The sequence below is a fragment of the Haematobia irritans genome, chromosome 5, assembly GCF_050003625.1.
Source record: "Haematobia irritans isolate KBUSLIRL chromosome 5, ASM5000362v1, whole genome shotgun sequence".
Classification (NCBI taxonomy): Eukaryota; Metazoa; Arthropoda; class Insecta; order Diptera; family Muscidae; genus Haematobia; species Haematobia irritans.
Window position 1 is genome coordinate 133,148,407 of NC_134401.1, and position 24,510 is coordinate 133,172,916.

General features: G+C 29.5%; 2 protein-coding genes across 4 annotated transcripts in view; one reads left to right on the plus strand and one right to left on the minus strand.

Annotated features, from left to right (window-relative positions):
• Nucleotides 1-15,566, minus strand: part of LOC142241331 (terminal nucleotidyltransferase 5C) — a 510,769-nt gene extending 495,203 nt beyond the window's left edge. Inside the window, exon 1 of the mRNA XM_075313094.1 lies at nucleotides 15,311-15,566. The gene's annotated coding sequence lies outside the window, so the exon portion shown is untranslated. The remainder of the gene's footprint in view (nucleotides 1-15,310) is intronic.
• Nucleotides 15,567-21,143: 5,577 nt separating this feature from the next.
• LOC142239019 (uncharacterized) overlaps nucleotides 21,144-24,510 on the plus strand; it is a 57,204-nt gene continuing 53,837 nt past the window's right edge. Inside the window, exons 1-2 of one of the 3 annotated variants that reach the window (XM_075310786.1) lie at nucleotides 21,144-21,268; nucleotides 21,328-21,547. In XM_075310786.1, the coding sequence (XP_075166901.1) occupies nucleotides 21,479-21,547 (69 nt within the window). In that variant the 5' untranslated portion in view covers nucleotides 21,144-21,268; nucleotides 21,328-21,478. Of the gene's footprint in view, nucleotides 21,269-21,308; nucleotides 21,548-24,510 lie in introns of those variants that run through there. The other 2 variants (XM_075310785.1, XM_075310787.1) reach the window with 2 other exon arrangements.

A 24,510-nucleotide genomic window follows, 5' to 3' on the forward strand; every position in this document is an offset into this window, starting at 1 on the left:
CGTTTTCAGGTCATTCACGCTGGTTGTTGTTTTGACAATGCATGGTGTCATTTTATCGTTGTCAGATTGACACCGCCTGTTCTCAGTTTGACACCACATGTGTGTTGATTCACTCTCATGAACGAATCGTTTTGTAATGAGTACGCCGTGCATGATTTTTTCTATGAGTGTAGACACATTGGCCAGTCAACTGCGTCTTCTGTACGGTTGTGCGAGTTTATTAGGTTAGGTCGAAAAATATAATCCATAGAATCCATGTCAGCTGGCATACGTCCAAGCAATTAATCAGCTTATTGTGCGCTCGAACTGGGATTCAGTTAAAGTTAACCTAAGAGAAGATATTTGCACTTACTTTCTGTTAACTGGAAGTTATAGACTAACGGAGCTACATGAAAATGGACGTAAATGAAACTAAAATAAAAACCTGCCACCATATCTTCCTAACGTTAGATGGCGATTAGCAGAAGAAATTTTTTCATTGTTAAAAAGGAATATTTTTAACAAAATATAGCGAAGACAACTTAGTTTAAAGTACCACCTTCACAGGTGAACTCCTTATAGCCGAACCTGAATGACGAGGCACAATTTACATGAAACCTTATTTGGTGTGAATTCCTAAAATAAATAGTCACCGTGATCTTTAGTAGGCTAACTAATGTACCGTGTTTCCTCCAAGTGATTAGCTTTGATTATTTGCCAAGACCCAGTCATAAAATGTTACCCAATTATATAGAACTCAATTGGAATGACGGTTACAATACTAAACAGTAAATATAAATCTCCTCGTTACACTTCCTAAATACGCATTTTAAATCATTTTAGTACAGCAATAAACCTGAAAGAATGTTTTATTCAAACACAAATTACTACTGTCAGACAGACCTATAACACTTAATTTTTTCCAAAACAATTAGCATTTCATACAAAACTAACTACAAATCATTAATCTTTATTGCTCGAGCTTTTTTAGTGCCACAGTTGTGATTAGCTACTTTCTTTTCCAAAGAATGAAGCGTTTTTTGCGTTTCATTTACAATGGCAACACTATTTGAGTGAGTGATAATGGCGAGATAGATCAAAATGTCATTTGCTCTCACCCAAAACAAGTTTGTTTTGTTGATAAAAAAACAGCAATGTCATCTCGTTCAATGCCTGTTCATTCTAACAACAGGGTGTCATACACCTGTGTCCATATGTTCAACTACACCCTGTTGTTGTTTTGGTAGCCAAATTGAATGCATAAACGTTCAACGGCAATTGGGTATATAAATGTGTGTGTGTGTTTTGTTTACTTTCGCAAACCAAACAGTAGGAGAAAAAAAAATATTCCACTCGATTATCATCTAAGCATTCACACATAACTACACTGTTCAAAACCCCCTCAGACATAAATGCTCCATATTCAAGCAAAAGATTGTGGGGGTGTTCATCGTTTATTGTCTAATATTCGCGGACCACTCATCACCATTTTTTTTGCTTACCATGTGGTCATTGTTTTTGTTGCTACGAAGAAAAAACTGGCAAAAAAACTCGAGGTAAGAAAATAGAAAGTCAACAAAAAGAACGGCGAATCGCTTCTATGATGCCAGACCTACACCTCACCCAAAAACACTTTATCATCCCACTATCACAACATTGCCATCATGGCGAATATTAGAAGTAAGCCACACATGCAAAAGAAAAGACATTAGAAAATAAAGAGAAGTGAATTACTTTTCAAGATATTACAAATAAAACGAAAAGGGAGAAAAGAATATAACGCGGATATTAAGTACAAGGAAATGAAATGTTGAGTACGCTATCTATTGCCAGATGTCAACGGAATATACAAGATCACTAGCAACGGCAAGTGAACGAATGATTTTGAGAGCATTCAAGAATCTGGGCGTTTTTACACTAGCCCCCCTCTCCAAATCATTTAATATGGCACATTGTATACACATTGTATGAGATATGTTTAAAAGTTGCTCTTTCAATGGTAATGAATGTCGTATAGAAACTTTTGATGTAAGTTGATCTTAGATGAGTACAAAGAGCTCATCAGTTAGTCAAGGTTAATTAAAATATGTATATTTTAAAACTAATTATTAATATTAATTAATGCAAAAGAAAATCTACACAAGACTACAAGAAATTTTCTTCTGATTAATGTAAAAATAGACCTCGAGCCGAACTAAACAAAAATAATTAAAATTTCATTTCTATAGAAAATTTTGTCAAAATTTCATTTCTATAAGAAATTTTGTCAAAATTTTATTTCTATAGGAAATTTTGTCAAAATTTTATTTCTATAGGAAAATTTGTCAAAATTTTATTTCTATAGGAAATTTTATCAAAATTTTATGTTTATAGGAAATTTTGTCATAATTTCATTTCTATAGGAAATTTTGTCATAATTTCATATCTATAGAAAAATTTCTCAAAATTTTATTCCTACAGGATTTTTTTTTTCAAAATTTTATTTCTATAGGGAATTTTGTCAAAATTTCATTTCTATCAGAAATTTTGTCAAAATTTCATTTCTATAGAAAATTTTCTCAAAATTTCATTTCTCTAGGAAATCTTGTCAAAATTTTATTTCTATAGGAAATTTTGTCCAAATTTCATTTCTATAGGAAATTTTGTCAAAATTTTATGTTTATGGGAAATTTTGCCAAAATTTAATTTCTATAGGAAATTTTGTCAAAATTTCATTTCTATAGGAAGTTTTTTCAAAACTTCATTTCTATAGGAAATTTCGTCAAAATTTCTTTACTATAGGAAATTTTGTCAAAATTTCATTTCTATAGGAAATTATGTCAAAATTTTATTTTTATAGGAAATTTTGTAAAAATTTCATTTCTACAGGAAATTTTGTCATAATTTTATATCTATAGAAAATGTTCTCAAAATTTCATTTCTATAGGAAATTTTGTCAAAATTTCATTTCTATAGGAAATTTTGTCAAAATGTCATTTCTATAGGAAATGTTGTCAAAATTTCATTTATATAGAAAATTTTATCAAAATTTCATTTCTATGGGAAATTTTTTCAAAACTTATTTTCTATAGGAAATTTAGTCAAAATTTCATTTCTATAGGAAATTTTGTCAAAATTTTATTTTTATAGGAAATTTTGTTAAAATTTCCTTTCTATAGGAAATTTTGTCAACATTTCATTGCTATAGGAAATTTTGTCAAAATTTCATTTCTATAGGAAATTTTGTCAAAATTTCATTTCTATAGGAAATTTTGTCAAAATTTCATTTCTATAGGAAATTTTGTCAAAATTTCATTTCTATAGGAAATTTTGTCAAAATGTCATTTCTATACGAAATTTTGTCAAAATTTCATTTCTATAGAAAATTTTATCAAAATTTCATTTCCATAGGAAATTTTGTCAAAATTTCATTTCTATAGGAAATTTTGTCAAAATTTCATTTCTATAGGAAATTTTGTCAAAATTTCATTTCTATAGGAAATTTTGTCAAAATGTCATTTCTATAGGAAATTTTGTCAAAATTTCATTTCTATAGGAAATTTTGTCAAAATTTCATTTCTATAGGAAATTTTGTCAAAATGTCATTTCTATAGGAAATTTTGTCAAAATTTCATTTCTATAGAAAATTTTATCAAAATTTCATTTCTATAGGAAATTTTTTCAAAACTTATTTTCTATAGGAAATTTTGTCAAAATTTCATTTCTATAGGAAATTTTGTCAAAATTTCATTTCTATAGGCAATTTTACCAAGATTTTCTTCCTATAGAAAATTGTGTCAAAATTATATTTCTATAGAAAATTTTCTCAAAATTTTATCTCTATAGAAAATTTTCGCAAAATTTTATTTCTATAGAAATATTTCTCAAAATGTTATTTCGATTTATTTTTTATACCCTAAACCACATAGTGGTCAGGGTATAATAAGTTTGATCGGCCAAAAAATGTGCCTACCAGAAATATTGATTTTAGACCCCATAAAATGTATACCGATCGACTCAGAATCACCTCCTGAGTCGATCTAGCGCTTGGTGTCCGTCCGTCCGTCCGTCTGTCCATGTATTTGTTGTTCACAGGATTCCGGTCGCAATTATTAACCGATTTGGATGAAATTTGGTACAAGGTGTTTTTTGGGCACAAGGACGAACGCTATTGAATTTGGAGGAAATCGGATCAAATTTAGATATAGCTCCCATATATATGTATCGCCCGATTTCGACAAATGGAGTCACGTAGCGCTTTTTTACACACCGATCGTCATCAAATTTTGCACATAGTAAACTTTTTCGTCACCCTTTAAGTCTGCAAAATTTCATCGAAATCGGTTCAGATTTAGATATAGCTCCCATATATATGTATCGCCCGATTTTTCCAAATTTGGCCATAAAAACCTTATTTATTAAGCGATCTTACTCAAACTTGGCTTACTCTAATCTTTTATGGTACTGACAATATATGCCAAAAATAATCGAAATCGGTTCAGATTTAGATATAGCTCCCATATATATGTATCGTCCGATTTTGCCAAATTTGGCCGTAAAACCTTTATTTCTCAACCGATAGTGCTCAAAGTTGTCTAAATATAATCTTCTATACCTCTAACTATATGTGCGCAATTTCATTGAAATCGGTTCAGATTTAGATATAGCTCCCATATATATGTATCGCACGATTTGGTAAAATTTGGCCGTAAAACCCTTATTTATCAACCGATCGTACTCAAAGTTGGCTAAATGTAATCTTCTATAGCTCTAACTGTATGTGCGAAATTTCATCGAAATCGGTTCAGATTTAGATATAGCTCCCATATATATGTATCGCCGATTTGCCAAATTTGGCCGTAAAACCCTTATTTGTCAACCGATCGTAACCAAGGTTGGCTAAATGTAATCTTCTATAGCACTAACTGTATGTGCAAAATTTCATCGAAATCGGTTCAAATGTAGATATAGCTCCCATATATATGTATCGCCCGATTTTGAAAAATTTGCCCTTAATAACCTTATTTTTGACCATAGAGACCTCATTTCCTAACTGATCGTACTCAAATTTTACACAAAGTGACCTTCTGTGGTATCATTCATACCTGCAAAATATTATACAAATTGGTTCAGATTTAGATATAGGTCCCATATATATGCATCGCTCGATTTTGTCATATTTGGCCTTAATACTCTTATTTATTAACCTATGTTATTCAAATTTCAAATTTTGATGTACTAGCTGATCATACTAAGACTTAAATGTAGCTCTTACATAAATCTATTGCGCTATTTGCAGAAATTTGGATTTATTACCCACAACTAATTGACCGATTTCCTCTTTTTTTAATAATGGACTCAATATTAGCGGCATACTAACTCTTTTGGTGCAAAATACACTCCTAATTTTAGACATTTCTGCTCAGATTGTGACAAGACACCCATAAACATGGGGGGGTACATGTTCTCCAAAACCTATACCAATGAAATCCCACAAATGCTTATGTTTACTAATTCAGTAGGGTGGTTTAGGGTATGATATAGTCGGCCCCGCCCGACTTTCTACTTTACTTACTTGTTTTTTTCGTGTCGATTGGTCTAAAGAAATGCTCCAAAAATACAATTGCGGTGCTTGGAGAAACTTCCATGACATCGTGATAGGTGATGAATCGTGGATTTAAGCATATGAGCCCGAAAGTAAACAGCAATCGACCGGAAATCTAGATGTTTTTTGTGAAACAATTCTGGCAACGCTGGTTTTTGTGGAACAAGTCTTTCAAATCTTTGAATTTTGTAGACCACTTTCAGTGTCACGTAGCTCTTAATAGTGGGGCGCTACCGACAAAGTGATGGCAAAAAAATTAAATCGCAATACTTTGAAATCAATTCGATATCTTATCATTGTTAAGTAGCGAAAGAAAATAAATTAACCAAATGTTCTTGAAATAAGCCAAATATCTACTTTTTTGTTTATTTGTGACAATCGCTACAATGAAGAAATCCAAAAATAAAATAAAATGTACACGCTTTTTTCTTGGCATGAATTGCATTTCTATTATAATTCCTAATGATGAATGGTTGACACGCAGGCAATTTCTTCAACTTTCATTATCTAATTCATTAATCGCAAACACGTTTTGCCACTAGCATATATAGTACGGGAATTTCGGAGAGATAGTTAATGTTCTGAAAAGCTAGTGTTTTTCCATCTAGGAAAGACTTTTTACAAAAATAAAGGACATATATTCCTATCGAAAAACTATGTCATTAATTTTACGGCAAAAGTCCCCGTGTTGACATTTTCTATAACTTGTTTTTATTTTTATTTACTCATCTCTAAATTTAATAAATTGTCAAATATCATAGAAAATGTTAACAAAATTAATTACTTGTGTGTGTTTTTCACACAGTTATGATTTATGGAAATCCATTTGAATGCTAACAAAAGTTATTGATCCATTATAAAACACCTTATGGATGACATATACGAGATGGGTTTAAATTTCGATATAAAAAAAAAACAAAGAAATAAACAGAAATCCGCACCTGAATGGGATATTTAAATTGCAAATACAAATCTTGTTGGACAAGTTTTTCATAGAAAGAGAACAAACAAATATGTACATCCCACCAAGAATATCTACAATCGCCCATATATAAACAAAAGCCGCAAAATGAAAATCGCCACATCAAAATAAACCACAAACAAATTTTTAATTAATTTTTGTTTTATATGCAATGTTGGATATTCACAAAAACAAACGACCAAAACTAAATCTTGGCGTTATCAGGCTTTGTCAAAACTCTTTTATGTGAGACACTCTATTTTAAAGAATGAATTTCATTTTCACTCAAATTTATTATGGATTTTCAGAATCAAACTGGATAGCAATTTTAGTGAAGGGGAATACTAATATATCCGTCATTCTGATCTATGTGAAGACATTAGAATTTTTGTTCATTTCCTTGTTTCGACACAAAATGGTTACAGTTTATACTCAAAAAACAAATAATCAGTTTAGTTAACGCATGGTTTAAGCTGAAATCAAAACAATAATAAAAAACAAATTTTAAAAATATCCCTTTCAAAGCTCACGCAGAGAAGTAATATGATCACCGCCAAAAATGCTTTTTTCTAGCTAAAAATATCAGGTACCTAGTTTTTGAAAAATAACATGGTTGCGACAAACATGGTACATGTTCCTTGCTCAAAAATAATATTTTGCTCTAAAACCAAGCTTAGGTTGACCATATTCCTTAACTGGGTGTACATTGGAGAGGCTCCGATCACACCCAAAAATAACAGATTCATTCGAAAGGGCTTGAGCTCAGCTTACTAAATGAACTAAAGAAAACATCCTGAAAACTTTTCTACAGAAATAAAATTTTAACAAAACTTTCTATAGAAAAAAAAATTGACAAAATTTTACACAGAAATAAAATTTTGACAAAAATTTTCACAGAAATAAAATTTTGACAAAATTGTCTATAGAAATAAAATTTTGATAAAATTTTCTATAGAAATAAAATTTTGACACAATTATGTATAGAAATAAAATTTTGACAAAATTTTCTATAGAAATAAAATTTAGACAAAATTATCTATAGAAATAAAATTTAGACAAAATTTTCTATACAAATAAACTGTTGGCAAGTTGTTCTATAGAAATAAAATTTTGGCAAGTTGTTCTATAGAAATAAAATTTCGACAATTTTTTTCTATAGAAATAAAACGTTGATAAAATTTATAGAATATAGAACTATATAGAAATAAAATTTTCAAAAAAGTCCTATAGAAATAAAATTTTGACAAAATTTTATATAGAAATACAATTTTGTCAAAATTCTCTGTAGAAATACAATCTTGACAAAATGTTCTATAGAAATAAAATGTTGACAAAGTTTTCTATAGAAATACAATCTTGACAAAGTGTTCTATAGAAACAAAATTTTACCAAAGTTTTCTACAAAATGACAAACACTTATAGAAATAAAATTTTGGCAAAATTTTCTTAAAAAATAAAATTTTGAGAAGAAATAAAATCTTGACAATTTTTTCTATAGAAATAAAAAGTTGATAAAATTTTCTACAGAAATAAAATTTTGACACAATTTTTTATAGAAATAAAATTTTGACAGAATTTTCTACAGAAATATAATTTGACAAAATTTTCTATAGAAATAAAATTTTGACAAAATTTTCCATAGAAGTAAAATTTTGACAAAATTTTCTATAGAAATACAATTTTGACAATATTTTCTATAGAAATAAAATTTTGACAAAATTTTCTATAAAAATAAAATATTGACAAAATTGTCTATAGAAATAAAATAGAAATAAAATTTTGACAAAATTTTTATGGAAATAAAATTTTGACAAAATTTCTATAGAAATAAAATTTTGACAAAATTTCTATAGAAGTAAAATTTTGGCAAAATTTTCTATAGAAATAAAATTTTTACAAAATTTTCTAGAGAAATACAATTTTGACAACATTTTCTATAGAAATACAATCTTGGCAAAGTGTTCTATAGAAATAATATTTTACCAAAGTTTTCTATAGAAATAAAATTTTTTATAGACATAAAATTTGGACAAAATTTTCTATAGAAATTAAATTTGGACAAAATTTTCTATAGGAATAAAATTTTGACAAAAAATGGTTATAGAAATAAAATTTTGACAAAATTTTCTAAAGAAATAAAATGTTCACAAAATTTTCTATAGAAATAAAATGTTGACAAAATTTTCTATAGAAATAAAATTTTCAAAACAGTTCTATAGAAATAAAAGTTTGTCAAAACTTTCTATGGAAATAAAATTTTGACAAAATTTTCTATAGAAATAAAATTTTGACAAAATTTTTTATAGAAATAAAATTTTGACAAAATTTTCTAAAGAAATAAAATTTTGACAAAAGTTTCTATAGAAATAAAATTTTGGCAAATTTTTCTATAGAAATAAAATGTTGACAAGTTGTTCTATAGAAATAAAATCTTGACAATTTTTTCTATAGAAATAAAACGTTGATAAAATTTTCTATAGAAATAAAATTTTGACACAATTTTTTATAGAAATTTTTTACAGAAAGATAATTTTGACAAAATTTTCTATAGAAATAAAATTTTCAAAAAAGTTCTATAGAAATAAAATTTTGACAAAATTTTCTAGAGAAATACAATTTTGACAAAATTTTCTATAGAAATACAATTTTGACAAACTTTTCTATAGAAATAAAAATTTGAGAAAATTTTCTAGAGAAATTTTGACAAAATTTTCTATAGAAATAAAATTTTGACAAAATTTTCTAGAGAAATAAAATTTTTAAAACAGATTTATTTTTTATACCCTAAACCACATAGTGGTCAGGGTAGAATAAGTTTGATCGGCCAAAAAATGTGCCTACCAGAAATATTGATTTTAGACCCCATAAAATATATACCGATCGACTCAGAATCACCTCCTGAGTCGATCTAGCGCTTGGTGTCCGTCCGTCTGTCCATGTATTTGTTGTTCACAGGATAGAAATAAAATTTTGACAAACTTTTCTATAGAAATAAAATTTTGAGAAAATTTTCTAGAGAAATAAAATTTTGACAAAATTTTCTATAGAAATACAATTTTGACAAAATTTTCTAGAGAAATAAAATTTTTAAAACAGTTGTATAGAAATAAAATTTTGACAAAAATTTCTATAGAAATAAAATTGTGACAAAATTTTCTATAGAAATAAAATTTTGACAAAATTTTCTATAGAAATTAAATGTTGACAAAATTTTCTAGAGAAATAAAATTTTGACAAAATTGTCTATAGTAATATAGTTTTGACAATTAAAATTGTTTTGTTTGATAGTTTTTTGGTAAAATTTTCTCCAAATTTTGGTAGATTATTTTTGACTCGAGTGGTACGCCTAATTTCTCTCTAAAGTACGCCTAATTTCATTGTTGAACCACGGTTTTGATTTTGGTGTTATACGTTTCGTTCGAATAGTAATATAATAACGGTTCAAAAGATATACTTGTTTACTCGATATTTATATTAAACGTTTATTGCTTATGTATCTTTACAAAGAAATATTTTGTTTAACTGGATTGTCTTCAAATGTAGATAACATAACCTTTGCTATTGAGTAAATATTTTATGAGTGTCTCTAAAGGTAAACATTGGGAAAAGGTTTAAAAAATTTCTATAACAATTCAATGTAGATAAGAAAATTTCGTTTGGATTTATATATTATATACCTTGCTCTATTGTAATAACTTTCACAATATATGGGGCATGGTCTTTATTAGATTTTCTTTATCGAATACTACACGGCATCATGTACCTTGACTATTTCTACTAATTAAGGGTACTACATGATTTAGTTTAAACATACGAGAAAAATACACATTTTTAGATTCATTAAGGACTGTATTTTAACATTAAGAAACGACGAACAATACTCAAGTTCCAAGTAATTTCTCAATTTCAGTGTAAAATTTCCATATAGAATTCCATCATCATTAGCCATATAAAGCGAAACTCATTAGGCCGATACATTAAGCTAACAAAGATCAACACGTGAAGAGTTTTAAAGCGTTTAAAATTAAAGAAATAATCAATAACTTGTGGGTGCTAGCACTTCAAACGAAATGCGATAAGAAGTAGGAATTGAACTAATGTATACATGTGATATTAATTACAACTAAATTAAATTATATTTTCGATTTTATCGACCGTATGTAGATAAAATTATCATCATATAACAATTTTTGTTATTAGGCCTGTTTGTTTTATTTTCATTGGAAACGAGAATATTCAATTTCTATAAAATAATTTCGGAGAAATTGTAATAATTTGAAATGTAATTAAAAGAGCGAATATCATAAAGGGTGATTTGTTAAGAGCTTGATAACTTTTTTTTTAAAAAAAAAACGCATAAAATTTGCAAAATCTCATCGGTTCTTTATTTGAAACGTTAGATTGGTCCATGACATTTACTTTTTGAAGATAATTTCATTTAAATGTTGACCGCGGCTGCGTCTTAGGTGGTCCATTCGGAAAGTCCAATTTTGGGCAACTTTTTCGAGCATTTCGGCCGGAATAGCCCGAATTTCTTCGGAAATGTTGTCTTCCAAAGCTGGAATAGTTGCTGGCTTATTTCTGTAGACTTTAGACTTGACGTAGCCCCACAAAAAATAGTCTAAAGGCGTCAAATCGCATGATCTTGGTGGCCAACTTACCGGTCCATTTCTTGAGATGAATTGTTCTCCGAAGTTTTCCCTCAAAATGGCCATAGAATCGCGAGCTGTGTGGCATGTAGCGCCATCTTGTTGAAACCACATGTCAACCAAGTTCAGTTCTTCCATTTTTGGCAACAAAAAGTTTGTTAGCATCGAACGATAGCGATCGCCATTCACCGTAACGTTGCGTCCAACAGCATCTTTGAAAAAATACGGTCCAATGATTCCACCAGCGTACAAACCACACCAAACAGTGCATTTTTCGGGATGCATGGGCAGTTCTTGAACGGCTTCTGGTTGCTCTTCACTCCAAATGCGGCAATTTTGCTTATTTACGTAGCCATTCAACCAGAAATGAGCCTCATCGCTGAACAAAATTTGTCGATAAAAAAGCGGATTTTCTGCCAACTTTTCTAGGGCCCATTCACTGAAAATTCGACGTTGTGGCAGATCGTAAGTCTATTCATGATGAAATGTCAAAGCATGTGATCTGTCAAATACTAATGCATGAAAATCCTAACCTCAAAAGAATCACCCTTTATATCATAAGGTTAAGAAGAGCTACCTTTTCCTGTTTAGTTTTATGACAACATATCCTAGCCTGCTTCCGTAGCCGTTCTTAGCGAAAGTATGGGTATATTCTGTGGATTGTTATATAAATTAAATGGCGCCCAATGTGGGGCCATCAACTCTCAATTACATTAGGCTTCATAAAATTTTATTTTTATTAAATTTTATGAAGCCTAAACTTTGTCACTCCGTTTGTAACACATCGAAATATTGCTCTAAGACCCCATAAAGTATATATTCTGGGTCGTGGTGAAATTCTGTGTCGATCTAGCAATGTCCGTCCGTCCGTCTATTGAAATCACGCTAACTTCCGAACGAAACAAGCAATCGAATTGAAACTTGGCACAAGTAGTTGTTATTGATGTAGGTTGGATGGTATTGCAAGTGGGCTATATCGGACCACTTTTACGTATAGCCCTCAAATAAACCGACGCTCAGATTTGACTTGCGAAGCCTCTTGGAGGAGCAAATTTCATCCGATCCTGTTGAAATTTGGTACAAGGTGTTAGTATATGGTCTCTAACAACCATGCAAAAATTGGTCCACATCGGTAAATAATTATATATATCCCCCATATAAACCGATCCCCAGATTTGACCTACGAAGCCTCATGGATGAGCAAAATTCATCCGATTCGGTTAAATTTGGTACGTGGTGTTAGTATATGGTCTCTAACAACCATGCAGGAATTGGTCCATATCGGTCCATAATTATATGTAACCCCCATATAAACCGATCCCCAGATTTGACCACCGGAGCCCCTTGCAAGAGCAAAGTTCACCCGATCCGGTTGAAATTGTGTATGTGGTGTTAGTATATGGTATCTAACAACCATGCAAAAATTGGACCATACCGGTCTTAATTTTATATAACCCCCATTTAAAACGATCCCCATATTTTTTTTTTTTGAGGAGCAAAATTCATCCGATCCTGTTGAATTTTGGTACATTGCGCTAGTATATGGCCGCTAACAACCATTCCAAAATTTGTCCATATCGGTCTATAGTTATATATAGTCGATCCCCAAAAATAATCTACCAAAATTTTATTTCTATAGAAAATTTTGTCAAAATTTTATTTCTATAGAAAATTTTGTCAAAATTTTATTTCTATAGAAAATTTTGTCAAAATTTTATTTCTATAGAAAATTTTGTCAAGATTTTATTTCTATAGAAAATTTTGTCAAAATTTTATTTTTATAGAAAATTTTGTGAAATTTTATTTCTATAGAAAATTTTGTCAAAATTTTATTTCTATAGAAAATTTTGTCACAAATTTATTTCTATAGAAAATTTTGTCAAAAATTTATTTCTATAGAAAATTTTGTCAAAATTTTATTTCTATAGAAAATTTTGTCAAAATTTTATTTCTATAAAAAATTTTGTCAAAATTTTATTTCTATAGAAAATTTTGTCAAAATTTTATTTCTATAGAAAATTTTGTCAAAATTTTATTTCTACAGAAAATTTTGTCAAAATTTTATTTCTATAGACAATTTTGTCAGAATTTTAATTCTATAGAACATTTTGTCAAAATTTTATTTCTATAGAAAATTTTGTCAAAATTGTATTTCTATAGAAAATTTTGTCAAAATTTTATTTCTATAGAAAATTTTGTCAAAATTTTATTTCTATAGAAAATTTTGTCAAAATTTTATTTCTATAGAAAATTTTGTCAAAATTTTATTTCTATAGAAAATTTTGTCAAAATTTTATTTCTATAGAAATTTTTGTCAAAATTTTATTTCTGTAGAAAATTTTATCAAAATTTTATTTCTATAAAAAATTTTGTCAAAATTTGATTTCTATAGAAAATTTTGTCAAAATTTTATTTCTATAGAAAATTTTGTCAAAATTTTATTTCTATAGAAAATTTTGTCAAAATTTTATTTCTATAGAAAATTTTGTCAAAATTTTATTTCTACAGAAAATTTTGTCAAAATTTTATTTCTATAGAAAATTTTGTCAGAATTTTAATTCTATAGAAAATTTTGTCAAAATTTTATTTCCATAGAAAATTTTGTCAAAATTTTATTTCTATAGAAAATTTTGTCAAAATTTTATTTCTATAGAAAATTTTGTCAAAATTTTATTTCTATAGAAAATTTTGACAAAATTTAATTTCTATAGAAAATTTTGTCAAAATATTATTTCTATAGAAAATTTTGACAAAATTTTATTTCTATAGAAAATTTTGTCAAAATTTTATTTCTATAGAAAATTTTGACAAAATTTAATTTCTATAGAAAATTTTGTCAAAATTTTATTTCTATAGAAAATTTTGTCAAAATTTTATTTCTATAGAAAATTTTGTCCAAATTTGATTTCTATAGAAAATTTTGTCCAAATTTGATTTCTATAGAAAATTTTTGTCAAAGTTTTCTTTAGAAATAAAATTTTGTCAAAATTTTATTTCTATGGAAAATTTTGTCAAACTGAATTATATACGTATTTAATCGGTTTTTTTTTGTTTAATATTTACACCGTATGGACCAACTTACAATTGAGAAGACGGTGTTAAAAAGTTTTAAGAAACCTTGCCATCGGCAAGTGTTACCGCAACCCAAGTAATTCGATTGTGGATGACAGTCTTTAGTAGAAGTTTCTATGCAATCCATGGTGGAGGGTACATAAGATTCGACCTGGCCGAACTTACGGCCGTATATACTTTTTTAAATTTAAATTTCTTTATTTTTAAAATTTCTATTTTATTAAATGTACATCAACATTTTTTTATCCATGAATTGAATAGAAAAGTACTCATTTTGTATGTCCAGTGTGGTAACTTTTCCCTACATGCATTTTGCCCAAACTTTTTTTTACCTCCATTAAGGTGAGCATCAAATCATTGGTCTCTTCTCAATAAAACTGAATTTGTACATCACTTCTTACACTCATATTTGTTTTTTTTGTATTATGTGTTTGGGGTTCTCTCTAAATTAATTCAACTTAGAGGAATAATATGATGTACTAACTTGTCATATAGCCAACTATTACTCACAGGGAGTTCAATGCCAACTGTGCTCTCGATTTGAAAGAAAGCCCTCTCTAACTTGGTCAGTTTTTTTTTTCATAAAAACTTGCCAAAAATGTACTGGAGATTTTTGTGAGGAATTTTGATTTAAATTGTGGATTGTTGGGAACGAAAAATACTGGCAACACTGGCTGGAACATTATTGGATTTTATTATCAAAATATGTGATCTGTTAAGGACGTTCATCACGCGCTTCTGGTGAAAAATTGTGTTCGAGAAAGCTCATTATTTGAGTTGCGATTTATGTGTCTTTTTCCCTATAGCTCTTAAAAAACCACCCCTTAGTGGTGTCACTACCTCACTCAATGATGCTCACGATGACAACGCAAATTGTCAATGATGACCAATTAAATAAAAAAATGTAAACAGAATAGAACAATATTTAAAAAAAATAAAATACCCATTATATATGTTATGTATATACTATAATAATCATGTGTTCAAATACTATTTAATTTAGATAATTATTGCATGTTTATATTTTCTAGTAAACATTTTGTGTGTGGGGGCGCTAAAAATTACCTTTTTCGAAAAAGAAAATCGAAATTTACAGTTGCCGTTTGTGATTTGTTTGTATTGGAGACGTCACAAAAAAAAAACACAATAATGTGATTTGTGTTGTTGAATTATTATTTGCAAAAAAATAAATAAACACCCAAAACACTTGTAGTATTGTATTTTTAGATTTTTCTCTTCTATTTTTTTCCAAGATATATTTTTAAACAGATTTTTTACAAAACTTTTTCTCTCTACGGAAATTATGAAATTATTCAAAATTCTGTAAAGTGGAGATGAAATAATAAATTATTAATTTTTTTTTAATACAAAATGGCGTATTTACTAATATTTCACATAATTTTAATTAACGATTTAATTTTTATTTTTTTCAAAATCTTTTTTATTATTATCACTTTAATAATAATAAATACATAATATTATCGCTATTTATTTCTTAGTATTATGGCTAGATGAAGTTCACTTTCTTATCACTTTGAAAAAAAGTTTTGTTGTAGATAGTTGTTTTTATGGGTTTTTTTATATTTAATAATTTTCACTAGTTCTTTATTAACATTGACAAAAACACAAACTTTTCGAATTTTTCTTTTGCAAAAATTTTATAAACAAAATTCGTTTAAAGAATACAACACTTTCGTTTCAACAAAACAAAATAGCAACGTTTTTTCCTTTATTCAACTAAAAGAAAATTGCTAATTTCTGAAAACTTTTTGCTGTCAAAATTTGTATAACCGTTATTATTATTGTTGTCGCGCTGTACAACAAGAAGACCGGACAGACACATAAGTGCAAAGAAAACGAAATGTTTTATTATTTTACTTCGTTCGTTTGTCTCCCGACAATAATTGTATTGTATTGTTATTGCTTTTATTTGTTTTTGTTTTTTATTTTATTTTAGCACACAAACCTATTGAACCAAGCATAGGTTTTATGAAACCAAATTGAATAACAATTCTTAAGTCTTTTACTTTCCGTAATCAAAATGAAGAAGAGAAATGAGCGGCAGAATAAGCGCACACAACATATACACACACGCACTCACTCACGAACGACAGACGTTTGTTTTTTCTTCGTTGTTTTTGGTATTTTTCGATTTGATTTTGTGTGTGTTTCTTTTTCTTTTATTTGGATTTTATTTTGTGATACGATTTGTTGCTATTTCTCGAACGGAATAATGAAATACAAAAATACAGAAGTAAAAGCGTATTGCGGCGTTTGAGTTTAGTCTTACGAGTCGAACATGTGACGAACAACTGACTAACAACGATTTGGCTACGGTAAGAAATGGCAAAACTTAACAAAGTATAGGTTGGGAGGCATAGGCACACATAAACCCACATACAAACACACACACACACCCAGCTATACTCACAGTTACTCATTTAACCCCACAAATGGCCAGAGAAAATAAAAGCAGAAAAACAATAACAAACTTTAAGAAAGCAGAAAAACCAAATTCACTCTCTTTTGGGCAATCAAAAGTAAAAAAGCAAGCTAAATAGCATCGCACATCATGATCAGTGTTGCCACTTCCGATACGATATTGTTCGGTAATTCAAGGTATAGTGGCTGCCGGCGTGATAAAAGGAACCCTTCTTATACACAGAATAATGTAAACTGTTTTTGAACAAAAAAACTACCTCGTGCGAAATTGGAACTAAATTGTATTCCATTTTTTGCTTTGTTAAAATAACGATCATTTACAGACATTGTGGATTTTTATTAAATTCTTCTAACATTAACATTTAAAATAACTACTGAAGTGAAATACACACTGTGGTGGTAGGTAATAAATTAAACCCTTTAATTTTTGGAAAATATTGGCAAACATTTTTTATACCCTTCACCACTACTGTGGTACAGGGTATAATAAGTTTGTGCATTTGTATGTAACGCCAAGAAGGAAAAGTCTGAGACCCATCGTTTAGTATAACAGGTTGGCTGACACATCATCTGACACATAGATGTCGTCGCTAGTATTAAATACATATTATTTTTATATAGTACCAACCTTCCAATGATTCGTGTCATAATTTGACGGCTGTAAGTCAATTAGTTTGTGAGATAGAGCGTCTTTTGTGAAGCAACTTTTGTTATTGTGGAAAAAATGGAAAAAAATGAATTTCCTGTTTTGATAAACTACTGTTTTCTGAAGGGGAAAAAATACGGTGGAAGCAAAAACTTGACTTGATAATGAGTTTCCGGACTCTGCCCCAGGGAAATCAACAATAATTGATTGGTATGCAAAATTCAAGCGTGGTGAAATGAGCACGGAGGATGGTGAACGCAGTGGATGCCCGAAAGAGGTGGTTACCGACAAAAACATCAAAAAAATCCACAAAATGATTTTGAATGACCGTAAAATGAAGTTGATCGAGATAGCAGAGGCCTTAAAGATATCAAAGGAACGTGCTGGTCATATCATTCATCAATATTTGGATATGCGGAAGCTCTGTGCAAAATGGGTGCCGCGCGAGCTCACATTTGACCAAAAACAACAACGTGTTGATGATTCTGAGCGGTGTTTGCAGCTGTTAACTCGTAATACACCCGAGTTTTTCCGTCGATATGTGACAATGGATGAAACATGGCTCCATCACTACACTCCTGAGTCCAATCGACAGTCGGCTGAGTGGACAGCGACCGGTGAACCGTCTCCGAAGCGTGGAAAGACTCAAAACTCCGCTGGCAAAGTAACGGCCTCTGTTTTTTGGGATGCGCATGGAATAATTTTAATCGATTATCTTGAGAAGGGAAAAGCCGTCAACAGTGACTATTATATGGCGTTATTGGCACGTTTGAAGGTCGAAATCGCGGCAAAACGGCCCCATATGAAGAAGATAAAAGTGTTGTTCCACCAAGACAACGCACCGTGTCACAAGTCATTGAGAACGATGGCAAAAATTCATGAATTGGGCTTCGAATTGCTTCCCTACCCACCGTATTCTCCAGATTTGGCCCCCAGTGACTTTTTCTTGTTCTCAGACCTCAAAAGGATGCTCGCAGGGAAAAATTTGGCTGCAATAAAGAGGTGATCGCCGAAACTGATGCCTATTTTGAGGCAAAACCGAAGGAGTACTACCAAAATGGTATCAAAAAATTGGAAGGTCGTTATAATCGTTGTATCGCTCTTGAAGGGAACTATGTTGAATAATAAAAAAGAATTTTGACAAAGAAATGTGTTTTTCTTTGTTAAGCTGAGTACTATGTTCAGTTTTCAAGCTGAAAACCAGCTTGTTTTCACGGTTACTTTTTTTAATTAATTAATATAGAAATATAAAATTATTTGCAATCAATTCCTTGGATCTTTTCCTTCCATTATTTGGTAAGACTTGAACAAAATATAATCGTCTTCATACATATTTTTGTACTTTTAGTTTAGTGTTTTGGTGAAAAACCCGAACATACTACTCACCTTTAGACCGGGGACTTATCAGCCAATCTGTTTTTGAAAACATATTTTTGTTTTGAAAAAATCGGTTCAGATTTAGATATAGCTGCCATATATATCTATCACCGATCTGGTCATAATTGGCGTTTTTATCAACGTATTTTCTCAACATTTCGGGCAGCCAAATATTTTGGGGCTTTCGTAAGATATGCAAAATATCAGCCAAATCGGTTCAGATTTAGATATAGCTCCCGTATATATCTTTCGTCCGATTTGAACTTATATGGCCTCAAAAGCCAAAGTTTTGCCCTGATTTGCTTCAAATTTTGCACATGGAGTACGTTTAATAGTATTGTTAATTGTGCTAAATTTGGTTGAAATCGGTTCACATTTGGATATAGCTCCCATATATATATTTTTTTTTATTTGATTTTCACTTATATGGCCAAAAAAGCCAGAGTTTTGCGCTGAGTTGCTTCAAATTTTGCATAAGGAGTACGTTTAATAGTATCGTGCCAAATTTGGTTGAAATCGGTTCAGATTTTGATATAGCTCTCATATATGTCTTTCGCCCCATTTACACCCTTATGACCACGGAGGCAAAAATTATTCTCCCATTTAAGTTTTTTTGCTGAGATAGCAGTATTATTATTCTAACTATGCATGTCAAATTTGGTCAAAATCGGTTCATAATTAAATATAGCTCCCATATATATGTACGCCAGCGTAGGAGAAATATGGTTGAATGTTTCATATTTTAGACCCGTTTTCAATGGGAGTTTCCTCCCATTGACTCGATAGTTTCCACAGAGAATACATTTAATATGCTACCGACATTTTACACAAAATTTTGTGATGATTTCCCCATATCGTAGTCATATCCTACACACTGTAATGCCAAACTTTCCACAGAATGGTCGAATTTTAAATAAAGCTCCGACTTGTGGAAATATCGCCCGAAATGGCCAAATACTCGTAATATAACACAACCCACAATTGACCACATATCTAGGCGAGATTTAACCAATATCCTTGTAAAATCGCCACTGATGAGTAGCAAAAATTGTCCTATATCTCGAATACATATGTATCGCCCGATAAATCATAAATGCTCTTTTGCATCAAAATTGTTCTAGCTTTATATATCCAATATTTTTTTTACTAACATTTTGTTTCATCCCATGTCCGATTTAATTTTTAATTCTAGCGATTTTGTAGAAGTACAAAAAATTGTCTCCAAATCGTTTCAGATATAAATATTTGCATATGGGAATATAAACCTTGATAATAACTCTAACTGCCGACAAACGAGAGTGCTGCGTACGCCCTGTTTGCTCCTTTGAATTCTTTTCTGTCCACTTTTTAGGTTGTTGGCAACATTTTTAAAATGCGCATTCTGTACAGACAAAATGAAGGCAAAACACTTTTTTTCAGAAAAGAAAACGCCATAAATGTTCCACTATTTTTATTGATTTCGAAAAATTAAGTTGGCAACACTGATCATGCAACTGTAATTTATTTGTGTATGAGAACGAATCTCGCCTCACTGCTTAACAAATCATACGAATGTACGATGAAAAGACGGAGATCTTCAGTGAGAAGACTTGTTGTTGTGTCTGCATACAAAGTTGCTTATGAGTAACAGATGTTTGCTCGTAGTTGTTACCCAGTGAGTGCGCGGTAAGCGGAAGATTTTGTGTAGAAGTAGAATACAATAGAAAAACGGAAGAATATAAAAATTATATGATCTCTTACGTCTCGTATTCTCCCCAAAAGTGGTTGCTCTCTCATTGCAAATCACATTTTTTTGCGCTGTTTACTTTCTCTCAACCGAAATCGTTTACGATTAAAACACATGAAGTGCTGTCATTTTAGCGTTTTTATTTCTGAATTCGGGAATATAAAAAATGCTGATTTTATTGTTAATATTATTTGGCATGTCGATAAAACAGTTTATAGCGAATAAAAATTTTACTAATCGTTGATTTATCCTTCTTTTAAGAGCTAATCGGACATTATTTGAAGAATCTCTGTAATTTGCCAACAAAATAATAACAATACCTAGTGCTGAGTTTAAACGGATTATAAACCAGGGCTAGTGTGTACTAGGGCGATGTTTGGCTATTACTCACTCAACTAATAAATTCTTCTTTTATAATTAATTTTGAAGGAAATATAATTTACCAAAAAATTATAATTATATACTTCTTTGCAGTTGTATTTTGACGAAAACTTTTGCTTAAAGCCGGTAGTAAGTTCGTGTTTCACTGGTAAAAATTTTCTCTGTTAAATTTCTTTAGTTAAACAAAATATTGATGTGATAAATTGATCCATTCCTTTCAAGTCATGTTAGGTTTTGCAAAGAAAATAATTATTTTTATTGTTATTGTGCACTAGTAATATTTGTTTCCACTAGTGAAATACGAAGAAGTTCCGGCCTTTATTAGATTCACACATAGAAAAGTTGGCATCACTTACAAGAAAACATTCGAAATACCAACAACTGTTTGCGCTATAATCGACTTCTGCAATATTAATTTACCATTCGTTTCTACAGCTTAAAGTGATTACAAGTAAATATTGTGAAACAAATTATTTAAATCAATAAATAATTTAATTTAACTTGCAAAAGCATAGGTCATCTTCAGTTCAAAAAAATGCTGTTAGCAACACCATTCCAAAGCATTCGATCTTGAAACTTCATAATTGGAGCCGAAAATATTGTACTTTTACTCTCGCTCTCTCCGGCTCTCTCTCCCTCACTAACACATCCATTGATACGAATGACAATCGATATGTGCTTGCTTGTAAAGAGAGAGTGTAAACAACAAGAAAATTCTCGAAAATATAGGGTAAGTTTGTAAAAAGTTAATAAAACCATAGAGAAAATATTAAAATATACTACACTTGCGGTCAAAGAAATGGTTTAACATTTTCTCCAAATCAAAAATTATGAAATCAAAGTTTTTCGCATCGTTGTTTTGATTCCAAAGACGTAATTGGAATACATGCTTTTCTTCTGGAGCTTTGATGTTTTCACAGTAGGTCAGGTATTTCCGGGTCTTTACAGGGGGAGTAAGTAATGCAAAATGTTTTATTTATTTATTGTATCATCATACATTTCCAAAATAAACTTACGATTACATTTATATTTATACAAATCTAAGTCTGTGGCGATCTACCCATTTTGTGTAACGAAAAATATTTCCTAATTATCACGTGGGTTATAAATAAGTATGTACTTGTGTATGTCTTCTACATTGCTTTTGATACAAAAACATAACCAGTTCAAGAAAATTCAATGTGAATGTGAAGGCTTGTGCCTTAGTACGTTGTATTAATTTACATTTGCTCATCCATAGAAATGTGCGCATCCATGTACAGTGTTTGTTTGCACATCAATTACGAACAACAAAAACACAAATCAAATTACGACTAAAACCGGCCGGCTGAAAAAGTGCCCGAAGAGATGTAGAGAGAATGGCCTTATTAAAATGATTTTTTTGTGCGACCGGGGTGTTGTGGGTTATATTGTTATGAAGCACTGTATTGACTAAAGAGTACTCACACTAGTATAGCACTAAATGAATTGTGGCAAATAGAAACAATAATTTTGAGTCTACTAGGTAGACTCTACTATCTAGTTCGTAAGATAAAACGAAATTGCAATTATGAAGTACGGCCACAGTTGGTAGAATTCTATCAAAAATGGTATTTTTTTATTGTTTGATAGATTGGTAGAATTCCTGATGATTTGGTAGATTTTGCAAAATATCCCTTTCCAACTAAAAGGTAATTCACAAATTTTAAATATCTTTATTTTTTCAAAGAAATAAAATGTTGACAAAATTTCTATAGAAATAAAATTTTTACAAAATCCTCTATGGAAAGAAAATTTTGACAAAGTTTCTTATAGAAATAAAATTTTGACAAAATTATCTATAAAAATTAAATTTTGACAAATTTTTCTATGGAAAAAAAATTTTGACAAAATTTTCTATAGAAAAAAACTTTTGACAAAATTTTCCATAGAAATAAAATTTGGTCAAAACACAATTTTGAGAAAATTTTCTATAGAAATAAAATGTTGACATTTCTCTATAGAATTAAAATTTTGTGAAAATTTTTTATAGAAATAATATTTTGACAAAATTTTCTATAGAAATAGAAATTATTTCTATTGTGACAAAATTTTCTATAGAAATAGAAATAATATTTTGACAAAATTTTCTATAGAAATAAAATTTGGACAAAATTCTCTATAGAAATACAATTTTGAGAAAAATTTCTATAGAAAGAAAATGTTGACAAAATTTTCTATAGAAATAAAATTTGGACAAAATTTTCTATAGAAATAAAATTTTGACAAAATTTTCTATGGAAATAAAATTTTGACAATATTTTCCATAGAAATAAAGTTTGGACAAAATTTTCTATAGAAATAAAATTTGAACAAAATTTTCTATAGAAATAAAATTTGAACAAAATTTTCTATAGAAATAAAATGTTGACAAAATTTTCGATAGAAATAAAATTGGACAAAAATTTCAATAGAAATAAAATTTGGACAAAACTTTCTATAGAAATAAAATTTATACAAAATTTTCGATGGAAGGAAAATTTTAACATAATTCTCTATAGAATTAAAATTTCTATAAAATTAAAATTTTTGCAAAATTTTCCATTCAACTAAAAATTTGACAAAATTTTCTACAGAAATAAAATTTGGACAACATTTTCTCTAGAAAAAAAATTTGACAAAATTCTCTATAGAAATAAAATTTGGACAAAATTTTCTATACAAATAAAATTTTGACAAAATTTTCTATAGAAATAAAATTTGGAAAAAATTTTCTATGGAAAGAAAATTTTGACAAAGTTTCTTATAGAAATAAAATTTTGACAAAATTTCCTATAGAAATAAAATTTTGACAAAATTTTCTTTAGAAATAAAATTTTGACAAAATTTTCTATGGAAATAAAATTTTGCAAAAATTTTCTATAGAAATACAATTTTGACAAAATTTTCTACAGAAATAAAATTTTGTAAAAATTTTCTTTACAATTAAAATTTTGGCAAAATTTCCCATTCAACTAAAAATTTGACAAAATTTTCTAAAGAAATAAAATTTTGTATAGAAATAAAATTTTGACAAAATTTTCTATGGAAAGAAAATTTTGACAAAGTTTCTTATAGAAATAAAATTTTGACAAAATCTATATATAAAATTCAATCTATGTTTGTTTATTTGTTTGTTTGTTTGTATGTTCCGAGTTGGCTCCGAAACGGCTTAACCGATTTACTTGAAACTTTCAGAGATCGTAGGGGGCGTTCATGTGGTGAAAATAGAGTACCTCATTTTTTGACATTGGACCAAAGTTGACCGATTTGCTTGAAATTTTCGTTGAAGATTGGGGTTGGCATCTAGACAGAGATCCGCTACTTTTTATTTCGATATTTGGTGTCGGAGGGGGGCCTCCCCTTTGTTCGACTTTTTTTTTAAGTACAGTGAAAAAACTAAAATTCTCTAAATTATCTGAGATTTACAGAGAACATGTGGTGAGGTTATGGAATTAATATGGGGTACCCGATGATTTCATATGTGGATGGGGAGGGGGACCTCCCCCTTGCCATACTTTTTGAAACTTGGAACAAAATTATCCGATTTGCTTAAAATTTTCATTGAATGTTGGGGTTGGCATCTAGACAAAAATCCGCTACATTATTTTTCGATATTTGGTCGGGGAGGGGGACCACCCCTTTGCCCGAATTTTTTTCAAAGTACACTGAAAACAAAACTAAACTCCCCCGACT